The 14,100-nt window shown below is 47.6% G+C and overlaps 1 protein-coding gene and 1 pseudogene across 1 annotated transcript; both read right to left on the bottom strand.

Moving 5' to 3' along the window:
• Positions 1 to 2,504: 2,504 nt before the first annotated feature.
• On the bottom strand, positions 2,505 to 4,102 carry LOC114780421 (ras-related protein Rab-38-like). Its single transcript, XM_028967710.1, has 3 exons — positions 3,637 to 4,102; positions 3,243 to 3,517; positions 2,505 to 2,996 (listed from the first exon to the last, which is right to left on the bottom strand). The coding sequence occupies exons 1-3, from the start codon at positions 3,827 to 3,829 to the stop codon at positions 2,832 to 2,834; spliced, it is 633 nt and encodes a 210-aa protein (XP_028823543.1). The 5' UTR covers positions 3,830 to 4,102; the 3' UTR covers positions 2,505 to 2,831.
• Positions 4,103 to 4,724: 622 nt separating this feature from the next.
• On the bottom strand, positions 4,725 to 14,100 carry LOC114780387 (high affinity cationic amino acid transporter 1-like; annotated as a pseudogene).

The following is a 14,100-nucleotide window of genomic DNA, read 5'->3' as shown; positions in this document are numbered from 1 at the left end:
CTATTACATTACACTGTTACATTACACTATTACATTACACTGTTACACTACACTATTACATTACACTGTTACATTACACTGTTACATTACACTATACATTACACTGTTACACTACACTATTACATTACACGCATACATTACACTGTTACACTACACTATTACATTACACTGTTACACTACACTATTACATTACACTGCATTACATTACACTGTTACATTACACTGTTACACTACACTATTACATTACACTGTTACATTACACTGTTACATTACACTATTACATTACACTGTTACACTACACTATTACATTACACTGCATTACACTACACTGTTCCACTACACTATTACATTACACGTTACACTACACTATCATACACTGCTTACTTTCCATGTTACATAAGGTTACCCTACACTGTTAACTACACTATTACATTACACTGTTACACTACACTATTACATACACTGCATTACACTACACTGTTACACTACACTATTACATTACACTATTACATTACACTGTTACACACACACTATTACATTACACTATTATATTACAGCATTAAACTACACTACACTACACTATTACATTACACTATTAAATTACACTGTTACACTACACTATTACATTACAGCATTAAACTACACTACACTGTTACACTACACTATTACATTACACTGTTACACTACACTATTACATTACACTATTACATTACACTGTTACATTACACTATTACATTACACTGTTACACTACACTATTACATTACACTGCATTACATTACACTGTTACACTACACTATTACATTACACTGTTACACTACACTATTACATTACACTGCATTACATTACACTGTTACATTACACTGTTACACTACACTGTTACACTACACTATTACATTACACTGTTACACTACACTATTACATTACACTGCATTACACTACACTGTTACACTACACTATTACATTACACTATTACATTACATGTTACACTACACTATTACATTACACTATTATATTACGCATTAAACTACACTACACTACACTATTACATTACAATATAAATTACACTGTTACACTACACTATTACATTACAGCATTAAAACTACACTACACTGTTACACTACACTATTACATTACACTGTTACACTACACTATTACATCTTACACTATTACAATTACACTGTTACATTACACTATTACATTACACTGTTACACTACACTATTACATTACACTGCATTACATTACACTGTTACACTACACTATTACATTACACTGTTACACTACACTATTACATTACACTGCATTACATTACACTGTTACATTACACTGTTACACTACACTGTTACACTACACTATTACATTACACTGTTACACTACACTATTACATTACACTGCATTACATTACACTGTTACACTACACTATTACATTACACTATTATATTACAGCATTAAACTACACTACACTACACTATTACATTACACTATTAAATTACACTGTTACACTACACTATTACATTACAGCATTAAACTACACTACACTGTTACAGTACACTATTACATTACACTGTTACACTACACTATTACATTACACTATTACATTACACTGTTACATTACACTATTACATTACACTGTTACATTACACTGTTACACTACACTGTTACACTACACTATTACATTACACTGTTACACTACACTATTACATTACACTGCATTACACTACACTGTTACACTACACATTACATTACACTATTACATTACACTGTTACACTACACTATTACATTACACTATTATATTACAGCATTAAACTACACTACACTACACTATTACATTACACTATTAAATTACACTGTTACACTACACTATTACATTACAGCATTAAACTACACTACACTGTTACAGTACACTATTACATTACACTGTTACACTACACTATTACATTACACTGTTACATTACACTATACTGTTACACCACTTTATTACATTACACTGTTACACTACACTAATACACTACACTGTTGCACTACACTATTACATTACACTGTTACACTACACTGTTACATTACCCTGTTACACTACACTATTACATTACACTGCATTACACTACACTGTTACACTACACTATTACATTACAGCATTAACCTACACTACACTGTTACACTACACTATTACATTAAACTATTACATTTCAGTATTGCACTACACTACAAAAGCAGAGGACATGTTTCACTGTGTGCTGTGCTGCAGTTGAATCAGTATTACTAAACTGATTCGACGCTGAAATCAGTTTTCACATGAGACTTCAGATAATATGTTGAATTCATTTTTATTCAGCCTCAAACATCATTATATTCACATTCCGAATAAATAAAGCAGACATCAAAATATTGTTAGGATGTGGAGTATACATCTAGCTAGACAGAATTCTTTCACAATCACATCCCATCCACAAGGGGCACCAGCTTGCTTCCAGGTCTGCAAGCTGGGCCAGAAAAGAAGTGGAGGAGAAGCTGAGGGGGCTGGCTGGTTTATGGTTGTGGATCTTCCCCAGTTTGGCCTTTGGAGGTAGATCTAGATTTCACACATGCTGACTACCACGTCTATCGCACACGTCCAGGTAAGGGTTTCGGTTTGGTCTTTAGCTGACATCCTAACAGTATTTAAATACTCGATCCTATATGATATTTAAAAATATCTCAAATATGTCCAAAATATATCTGAAGATGGAAGTAAATACATAATACATAGTACATTTATTTATATGAGAAGATACAAAGATCGACTTTTTTGGTCCTCCTCCATCTCCTGCAATCCACCGTGTTTTCATGGTGCTTCACGGTGTGGTGCAGGTGGAGCATCTAGGCCTCATGTGCTTTCTACTGGGGCCGTGTCCGGCTAGGGCCACCACGTCCGGGTCGGCATCACCTGCGGCGCTCTCCTCGTGGACCAGGATGTGCTCCACCAGGCACCGCACGGCGCTGTCGATGTTGGTGTTGTCCTGAGAAACAGACCAGAGGATAAAATGAAGCAGCTTCATCCTACACCAACCTGGGTTGACCGCAGCATGACTGAGGCTCTGCAGCTTCACACCTTCACGCCAAACACCCCCACCACCGTGGGATTCATTAGAGGCAGCGTGTCAGAGCTCCTGCTTCCTGAGCTCTTATTTACACACACCCGGAAATTTGGCAGGGTTCTGCCACCACTTCATTATGCCTGCAATCTCGAGGTATCTCCGTCTCACCTTCGCCGAGGTTTCGTACCAGCCCACGAAGCCGTTCTCCTTGCAGAAGGCGTCCAGTTTGGGCAGGGGCGCGGGGAGACCCAGCAGGTCGCATTTGTTGGCCAGGAGGACGGCGGGGACCACTTTTCTACTGCTCAGGGTGATCTTGGTGTCCAGGTCCTCCTTCCACTTGAGTACCGCATCAAAGGTGGCAGCCCGGGTGACATCGAAGACCAGCAGCGCCCCCACCGCCTCCCTGTAGTAAACCCGTGTCATGTTGCCATAGCGCTCCTGTCCTGGAATGACACTCATTATTCTAATAAAGCACAGATAATTATGCCCTGCCGCTCATCCCTGTTCTGTAGATGATCTGTGGATTATTTAACAGAATGTAATAAAGTCGGAACAGACGTACCAGCGATGTCCCACAGCTGCAGCCTGACCACCGTCTTGCTGTCCCAGTGCAGAACCTTCAGCGCAAAGTCCACCCCGATGGTGGCCCTGTAATGCTGGGAGAAGATCTGGTGGACGAAGCGCTTGATGATGGAGGTCTTCCCCACCCCAAGGTCCCCAATAACCAGGACCTTGAAGAGATGCTCCTGCTGCATGTCTGGATGGTCTGGACAGGTCACTACAGTTGACTACAGGGAAAAGCCAATAGGACATCTGTCTTCAGACCATGTCCACGTCAGAGACCGGGTAAGGTCACACAGTGTCCATTTCCATTCTCTTCCACTGAACCTGTCCTCAAAAGAAATGAACCAGGAAACAGAGATAAAAGTTGATCTAAACTTCTCGGCTTCAGCCCGGGACCCGACGCACTGTCCCACTTTTAAAGGTCCGAGAGAAGGGGGGGGTTGCCAGATCACCATTTTACATAAATACCCTGTCCTGAAAAAAGTAAATAAATAATGACAGGTTTATAATAATCGTTCGTCGTGTGATTCGCATACGTTAACATACCAGAACAATAACAGAAAAAAGTGACGAGCAATGTGACGAGCAATGTTTCTATATGAGAAAGAAATGGCTTAACATACGAGGACCTGGCAACACCGCAGCCCGACAAAGGTCACGTGGGAAAAACGGAGCCTCGGATTGGTTCAATCATGTGAAGAAAAGCCGACATTACTGGACTTTATTACAATTTAAGTAGATTTTAAATATTAATTTGCCCGATTTAGAAATGAAGCTTTTTTCATTATTGTATGAAATGCGTGAAAAGTAAGATAAAAAAGTAAATTAAAAGTCTTTTTGTGATTTTGAGAATTTGCTCGTGCAACAGCGACACCTGGTGGCGCTCATAGATTCTACATACAAGTGAAGCGATTGTCATTGTGAAGCACTGCGGTGAAACGTGTCCTCTGTGTTTAACCATCACCCCTGGTGACAGTGGACAGTGCGTGGGGACGGGACCTTCATCAAGGGGACCTCGGTGGCGGAACCAGATTCACATCTTTGGCAGGAGGTGACATGGCAGCAGGAATCACAAGGCAACACAAGTGTGACAGAATAAGTTTATTTTAGAAAAAAAGAACACATTTAAAACGGTTTGGTTTGTACAGGATGTATTTACAGCGTAGAAAACGTACAGGGATCAGACCAGTATGTCTACACTTCACTCAAACTCACTTCAGCTGTAGAAATTACATAAATAATAAAGAATAAGACAGGAAGTAGAAAAGAGAGAGATAGTGAAGCAGACGGCCGGGCTGAGGGAGGACATTATTTACAACTTGAAATTCCTCGCGTTCGCCATGGTCCCGCACGTCGCCAGATGAACAGCAGGCACCAACACAGAAAAGCCATCTAAAACACGTCACCACCAGCCACGCCCACCGACCAGTGACACGGGGACACACATGTAAGTGCTGGAGGATTTTAATACTGTTTCATAAATACAGAACAGCGCCGTACGTTCTACGTGTCTCGGACCTCCATCTGCCAATTTATTACCGTATCTGTCCCATACAACCGGACAGACATGACAGTAAATACACACACACACACACACACACACATTTACAGTGGGCAGAGGCTTGTGTAGTGACAAGGCTGTGGTAAACGCCGTAAACGGAACAGGCGTTCATGCTCGTCGGTATCACCGTCCACGTTAGGAGGACACGCCCTCTGTCTCACTCTCGGCCCCGCCCCGGTAGATGGGGGTCTTGGTCTGCAGATCCTCGTGGTATTTCCGCGAGGCGGAGCTGGGCGACTCGCCGCTGTGCCAGATGCCGTATCCAAAATAGATGAGGAACCCTGCGGGACACCATCAGGTGGAAGTTCACGACGAGACGAACTCTCCTCCTCCTCCCACTAGACTGACGGACGGGCCCCACTCACCAATCACCATCCACACCGCGAAGCGGCACCAGGTGGCCACGTCCAGCTGCATCATCAGGTAGATGTTCACGAAGATGCTGAAGAGAGGAAGCCAGGGCAGCAGCGGCACCTGCGGAGGTCAGGGGGAGGAGCTTGTGGGGTCACGATGTCTGTCATGTGTGTTTGGTGTGAAATGAATCAGTGCGGAACGTAATCGATTTTACCGTAACCATGTTAAGAAGTAGCGCTGGTAGCGACTGTGGCGGCCTGTTGCACGCAGGAGGTCAAAGTTAAACCGTGTTTTCACGCGACCAATAGAATCGAAGCGGGCTCGAAAAAACGAAGCAGGAATGGCACCATGAACGGTGGAGGTGGTGGCCTGGCGAGTAACACACTCGTCTATTAACCAGAAGACCCGGGTTCAAACCCCACATACTACCATGGTGTCCCTGAGCAGGACACTTAACCCTGAGTGTCTCCGGGGGGGGACTGTCCCTGTAACTACAGGGTGTTAGTAGCCTAGCGGGTAAGACACTCGTCTATTAACCAGAAGACCCAGGTTCAAACCCCACATACTACCATGGTGTCCCTGAGCAGGACACTTAACCCTGAGTGTCTCCGGGGGGGGACTGTCCCTGTAACTACAGGGTGGTAGTAGCCTGGCGGGTAACACACTCGTCTATTAACCAGAAGACCCAGGTTCAAACCCCACATACTACCATGGTGTCCCTGAGCAGGACACTTAACCCTGAGTGTCTCCAGGGGGGGACTGTCCCTGTCACTACTGACTGTAAGTCGCTCTGGATAAGGGCGTAAATGATAAACGCTGGAAATGTTCAACGTCACGTTATTATCGTGTTACGGCGGCGTTTCCTGCGCTGAACGCGGCGGTAGATTCGCTACACGAGCAGAAAAGCCGTCTGTGGTGTCATCACAGCGTCTCCGGGGTGGACGAGCTGCTATTTGATATATCAAATTAATTAAAGTTATAGTGAAGTGACAGCACACAATGAAATGTGTCCTCTGCATTTAACCATAACCCTGAGTGAGCAGTGGGCACCATGACAGGCGCCCGGGGAGCAGTGTGTGGGGACGGTGCACGTCAGTGGCACCTTGGCGGGTCGGGATTCGAACCGACAACCTTCTGATTACGGGGCCGCTTCCTGAACCGCTAGGACACCACTACCACTGACAGGATTATGTGTCAGAAGTGTGTTATCATGTGAAGTAACGTAGAAAACGTACGAGACGCATCGGCGTTACCTTGAAGTTCAGCGTCTCCCTGCTCTCAGGTTGTCTCCAGATGATGAAGACGCAGGCGCTGCACATGAGGACCAGCACGGCGCAGATGGTGACATACAGCGGGTGGAGCTGCATCAGCTCCTTCAACCACAAGGCCAGGACCACACAGAGCAGGGTGATGAGGGCGGCTGCGGAGAGAGGGACGCGCTCAGGTCACGTCGAACGAGGGACGCGAGGGACCCGGGCGGGAGGACAGACTCACACACGATGGCGGTGGCCGAGTAGACGATGGTCCCGGACATCTCGGTGGGGGTGTCCCGGCCGGGCGACAGCAGCAGCCGCAGGCTGAACTTCTCCATGTAGGGACGTTCCTCCAGGTCGGGACTGTACTCGTCCCCGCTGTCCACGCCCGGCGCCGCCACCTTCTCCCCCCCGACCAGCTCCACCAGCTTCTCCATCTGACTGGAGGAGCTCAGCGTTCCAGGCTGATACCTGCTCTCACACCCACAGACACGACGCCATCACACACTCGCCACCGTCACCTGTCACCGTCACCTGTCACGCGCGCGTCACCTCAGGATCAGGACACACACGGCCACCAGCGAGTACGCCAGCAGGGTGCCGATGGACATGAGGTCCACCAGGGCGGCCAGGTCGAACAGGAACGCCATGAGGGCTGCGAACAGGAAGCAGAGTCAAGAACGGGCGCCTCGGAACAGGAAGGTCTCAGGAGGGGACGCCGGCTCTGCGGTCACCTGCCACGATGCCAGAGACCACGGTGGCCAGCAGGGGCGTCCTGGTGCGCTCGTTCATCCTGGACAGGAAGCGGAACAGCAGGCCGTCCTCGGCCATGGCGTAGATGACCCGCGGCATGGGGAACATGGAACCCAGCAGGCTGCGGAAATAATAAGAAAGTGACGTGATTGTCACATGTGATACACAGCAGCACAGCGCACGGTGCACACAGTGAAATGTGTCCTCTGTATTTAACCATCACCCTGAGTGAAGTGACGTGATTGTCACATGTAATACACAGCAGCACAGCGCACGGTGCACACAGTGAAATGTGTCCTCTGCATTTAACCCATCACCCTGAGTGAAGTGACGTGATTGTCACATGTAATACACAGCAGCACAGCGCACACAGTGAAATGTGTCCTCTGCATTTAACCCATCACCCTGAGTGAGCAGTGGGCACCATGACAGGTGCCCGGGGAGCAGTGTGTGGGGACGGTGCTTTGCTCAGTGGCACCTTGGCAGATCGGGATTCGTACCGGCAACCTTCTGATTACAGGGCCGCTTCCTTAACCGCTAGGCCACCGCTGCCCCAAACTGCAGAGCTGCATGGCGGGAGAAGGGGGGGGCGGGGCGGGGCACTGACCTGGTGGATGGAGGGCGCAGAGGGACCCCGCCGCCACGTGTAGCGCGCCGGGGCCAGCCCACGTGGCTGAAGGCCTCAGGCAGCGGACTCTGGGTGTTCAGCCGGTAGTACGGCATCATGAGCGTCAGCGCCGCCGACAGCCGAAGTAGGCGAAGAAGCAGATGAGCAGCGACGCCACGATGCCCACCGGGATGGAGCGCATGGGGTTCTTCGCCTCTTCACCTGCCGGAGAGAGAAACAACGCCGGGTCACGCCCGGCTGCCCACGCGCACCACAGAACACCGTCAGAACCATTAGAACGTACTTGTTGTGGCGATGCAGTCGAAACCCACGAAAGCGTAGAAGCAGGTGGCCGCGCCCGTCAGGATGCCCGTCAGTCCAAACGGGGCGAAGCCGCCGGCGCCGAAGCGCTTGTCTATCACTCTGGAAGAGAAGGTGAGAAGGTGAGAAGCGCGACGCGGCCACGCCCCCGGCCGGGCCACGCCCCCGACCGGGCCACGCCCCCGGCCGTACTCACTCTGCCGTCGTCCCGTTGGTCTCGTTGATGAAGTCGTCTTTGGTCAGATTCCAGTTGTGCGTGTCGCCCTTCAAAAAGCCAGAGATGATGACGAAGCCCAGGACCACCAGGTTGATCCCGGTGAAGATTTTATTCACCAGCGCTGATTCGCTCACGCCAAACGCCAGAAGGCCTGTAGGGAAAACCATCACCATCATCATCATCATGTTCACCGCTGTCACACCATCTTCATGTTCTGCAGTTCTGCCACCCGTCAGGAGAGCACAAGCACCAGCGCAAAACGTCAGGGTATTCTGCCAGAACCTTGCCAGGAACCTTCATGGTCATGTAGGCCAAGAAAAATCCAGAGATCTTCTGCTCCACCAGGTTGTCGAAGGTGGAGCTCCACGCTCGCGCCACGCTAGCCGTACCTGGTGGGAGAGGCGTGAGCATCAGCACCATCATGATTGCCCAGAGCCCAGGGGACATTCTGCTGCCGTTCTCACCAATGACGTAGGACAAGATGAGGTTCCAGCCAGTGATGAAGGCCCAGATCTCGCCCACCGTGACGTAGCTGTAGAGGTAGGCGGGCCTGTCTTCGGGACCCGGGCGCCGAACTCGGCGTAGCACAGGCCGGCCAGCATGGACGACAGCGCCGCGATCAGGAAGCTGAGGATGATGGCCGGCCCGGCTTTCTCCCGCGCCACCTCCCGCCAGAACGTAGACGCCGGCGCCCAGCGTGGAACCCACGCCCAACGCAATCAGGTCCAGAGTGGAGAGGCAGCGGGCGAAGCGGCTCTCCTCCCCGCCGCAGTCCAGCACGCGCCGCCGCAGCAGCATCCGCCCCACCGACGCCATCTTGTCCACCATGCTTTCAGTCCAGAGGTGAGGAGGAAGGGGACCTGAGGAACGCAGTGGGAACCCTGTTAGTAGTGATTGTGTAAGGGCGGAGTAAGTGCAGCAGTAAATATTAGAAGGGGACCTGAGGAAACGCAGTGGGAACCCTGTTAGTAGTGATTGTGTAAGGGCGGAGTAGCAGTAAATATTAGAAGGGGACCTGAGGAAACGCAGTGGGAACCCGGTTAGTAGTGATTGTGTAAGGGGGAGAGAGTAGCAGTAGATGAGAAGGGGACCTGAGGAAACGCAGTGGGAACCCGGTTATCAGTGATTGTGTACAGCGGAGTAGCGAGTAGCAGTAGATGTTAGAAGGGAACATGAGGAAACCCAGTGAGAACCCGGTTATTAATGATTGTGTAAGGGGAGTAGCAGAGTAGCAGTAAATATTAGAAGGGAACATGAGGAAACCCAGTGAGAACCCGGTTATTAATGATTGTGTAAGGGCGGAGTGTAGCAGAAATATTAGAATGGGACCTGAGGAAACGCAGTGGGAACCCGGTTATCAGTGATTGTGTGTAACAGCGGAGTAGCAGTAGATGTTAGAAGGGAACATGAGGAAACCCAGTGGGAACCCTGATATCAGTGATTGTGTAAGGGCGGAGTAGAAGTAAATATTAGAAGGGAACATGAGGAAACCCAGCGAGAACCCGGTTATTAGATTGTGTAAGGGTGGAGTAGCAGTAGATGTTAGAAGGGAACATGAGGAAACCCAGTGGGAACCCTGATATCATGTAAGATTGTGTAAGGGCGGAGTAGAGTAGTAGTAGAAGTAAATATTAGAAGGGAACATGAGGAAACCCAGTGAGAAACCCTGTTAGTAGTGATTGTGTAAGGGCGGAGTAGCAGTAGATGTTAGAAGGGAACATGAGGAAACCCAGTGGGAACCCTGTTAGTAGTGATTGTGTAAGGGCGGAAGTAGTAGCAGTAGATGTTAGAAGGGAACATGAGGAAACCCAGTGGGAACCCTGATATCAGTGATTGTGTAAGGGCGGAGTAGTAGCAGTAGATGTAGAGAGTAGCAGTAGATGTTAGAAGGGAACATGAGGAAACCCAGTGGGAACCCTGATATCAGTGATTGTGTAAGGGCGGAGTAGGAGAGTAGCAGTTAAGTAGCAGTAAATATTAGAAGGGGACCTGAGGAAACACAGTGGGAACCCTGTTAGTAGTGATTGTGTAAGGGCGGGAGTAGCAGTAATATTAGAAGGGACCTGAGGAAACACAGTGGGAACCCTGTTAGTAGTGATTGTGTAAGGGCGGAGTAGCAGTAGATGTTAGAAGGGACATGAGGAAAACCCAGTGGGAACCCTGATATCAGTGATTGTGTAAGGGGTAAGAGTAGCAGTAGAGTAGAGTAAATATTAGAAGGGGACCTGAGGAAACCCAGTGAGAACCCGGTTATCAGTGATTGTGTAACAGCGGAGTACATTCCTGCGCTGCACTCTGGGCTACGCTGCGGGGGAATAATAAAGTTATGTAAGGAAGGAGCAAGTGAAACCCAGTCCTGAGAGCAGGCAGCAGGAGGGTTCTAGGTGTCCCCTGTGGTTCAAAGCAGAGGGCGATATGAGATTTCGAGGTGAGGAGGGACCAGGTCCAGAACTCAGACAAAACTACACACCAAAGAACACAAGAGTGGCTCATCAAAGTCCAGCGAGACAAAGAGACCGGCGCGGCACACAATGGACTGGCTAAAATAACGCGTTTCATCTCGGCCGCTTGTTGCCGTTGGCGCGCCGAGGCCACGCCGGGTCAGAATGCGGGGAAAGGTGGAGCCATTTATACAAATACAACGTTACACAACGTTCAGCGCACACCCGTAACGTAGGAATGCAGAGGCAGTCGGAACGTGGAAGATGGGCGGGGGACTGACCACACGGTGCAGAACGAGGTTCTGGAGCGCGTGGGCATCGTGTGAGAAGTCGCCCAGCGGGAGTGTTGAGCGTGTGGGCGAGAACGTTGCGCCTCTGAGCTGCAGCGTCGTGATTGGACGGCGCGGCGTTAGCGCCCTGCACTAATCTCTTCCTTGCGGCCATCTGGGCAGCGGCACCAACAAGAACCACGGTTCTGCAGGTCTCATCACATCTCATGTGCACTACACCCCATTCCAACACATGCAACTAATTGTGGTGAATGTTTATCGTCGCCACGGCGACCAACGTTCCCTGGCCAGCAGTGGTGCGGTTCTAGCGACTCAGTTGGGCTCTTCTGAAAACACGTCTCCTGCTGCAGCCTAAGAGGCTTAGAGCAGAGATCTGCAGACGCTCACGTAACACAGCCGCCATTAACTCTTCACCCAGACCTGCAGGAACGTGAAAGAGGCTTTTCCCACCAGTCACTTCTCATGACTGGATTTACCGGATTCTTCCAGGCCGCGTTTCTCGTAATCCAGGTCAGGACTGGTACTACCGCAAAAGACGGGGAGGAGTGATTCCACAACTCATGACTACTCCACACGTACACAGAGTATTCCGAACCAGCAACCCAGCAGGAAGCTCTGGCTTGACAAAGCAGCTAATTATGGCCAGTTATACCAAGGAAGCTTTCCAGGGCTGCAGCAGAACGTCCTCCTCACTTTATATATCCAGCAGATAGGCATGGCCTACCATTACTATAGGAACAAAGCATGATAGTAATGCATAAGTAGGTTGGATTTTTATTGTCAAATTTCAACCACTTACACAGTACAGAGTGAAAGGAGACAAGATTCCGCTAAAACCAACACAAACGCAGCACAAAACAGAAAGAGAAGAAATAGTAATGTAATAAAATATAAACACCAGTGTTGTCTTGTGTGTAGTAACAAAGGACTACATGAATTAGTAATAAAACAGTAACAGTCTGTGTATATGTTGATATGGGTTAACATAGTGTTAACATAGTGGTTAATTTTAGTTTTAAAGTCTAAGTATGCTATTTTCAACCAAGGGACAGTTTTAAAGTGTAGTAGTAACGTAAGAGCAACATCTATGGGCTTTTCCATTAAATTCAGGTGTAGTAGGTACGCAGGAAGCAAGCTTTATGAGCGTTTTTGTTAAATTAAGTGTGTGTGTAGTAATGCAGGACCAAGGCTTATCAGCGTTTCCGTTAAATTAAAGTGTAGCAATAACGCAAAAGCAAGGTGTATGAGCATTTCCAATAAATTAAGGTGTAGTAGTAATGCAGGAGTAAGGTTTATGTGCATTATTGTTCAACTCAGGTGTAGTAGTAACTCAGTAGCCAGGTTTCTGAGCGTTTTTGTTAAATTAAGGTGTAGTAGTAATGCAGGAGTAAGGTTTATGAGCATTTCCGATAAATTAAGGTGTAGCAGTAATGCAGGAGTAAGGTTATGAGTATTTCTGTTAAGTTAAGGTGTAGTAGTAACGCAGAGGCCAGGTTTATGAGCGATATTGTTACATTTAGGTGTAGTAGTAATGCAGGAGTAAGGTTTATGAGCATTTCCGATAAATTAAGGTGTGTAGCAGTAATGCAGGAGTAAGGTTTATGAGTATTTCTGTTAATTTAAGGTGTAGTAGTAACGCAGAGGCCAGGTTTATGAGCGATATTGTTACATTTAGGTGTAGTAGTAATGCAGGAGTAAGGTTTATGAGCATTTCCGATAAATTAAGGTGTAGCAGTAATGCAGGAGTAAGGTTTATGAGTATTTCTGTTAAGTTAAGGTGTAGTAGTAACGCAGAGGCCAGGTTTATGAGCGATATTGTTACATTTAGGTGTAGTAGTAATGCAGGAGTAAGGTTTATGAGCATTTCCGATAAATTAAGGTGTAGCAGTAATGCAGGAATAAGGTTTATGAGTATTTCTGTTAGGTTAAGGTGTAGTAGTAACGCAGAGGCCAGGTTTATGAGCGATATTGTTACATTTAGGTGTAGTAGTAATGCAGGAGTAAGGTTTATGAGCATTTCCGATAAATTAAGGTGTAGCAGTAATGCAGGAATAAGGTTTATGAGTATTTCTGTTAGGTTAAGGTGTAGTAGTAACGCAGAGGCCAGGTTTATGAGCGATATTGTTACATTTAGGTGTAGTAGTAATGCAGGAGTAAGGTTTATGAGCGATATTGTTACATTTAGGTGTAGTAGTAATGCAGGAGTAAGGTTTATGAGCGATATTGTTACATTTAGGTGTAGTAGTAATGCAGGAGTAAGGTTTATGAGCGATATTGTTACATTTAGGTGTAGTAGTAATGCAGGAGTAAGGTTTATGAGCGTTATTGTTAAATTCAGGTGTAGTATTAAGCGAAGGAGTAAGGGTATGAGCCTTTTAGTTAAATTAAGGTGTGTAGTAGTAACGTCATTGTATGTCCGACTGATACCACGCACGCCGCGTATTGCATCAGAAAGCAGCGCGGCGCGGGGGAGTTGGCAGATCGCGCCTTTTTAGTAAAACGCGAAGCTCGTACGGACGGAATAAAATCACACGACGAGTAACGTGCGAGTAAGAAGGCGCTGAGAATAGTTTGTACTGAATATTTCATTTACCTTTTCGCGCTGGGCGGGAACGCGGAGATGGAACCGCGCGTCTCGGACACCGGCAGTCGATGGTAGTGCTGC

The sequence above is a fragment of the Denticeps clupeoides genome, unplaced genomic scaffold (genome assembly GCF_900700375.1).
Source record: "Denticeps clupeoides unplaced genomic scaffold, fDenClu1.1, whole genome shotgun sequence".
Taxonomy (NCBI): Eukaryota; Metazoa; Chordata; class Actinopteri; order Clupeiformes; family Denticipitidae; genus Denticeps; species Denticeps clupeoides.
This window is presented reverse-complemented; position numbering and strand designations above follow the sequence as displayed.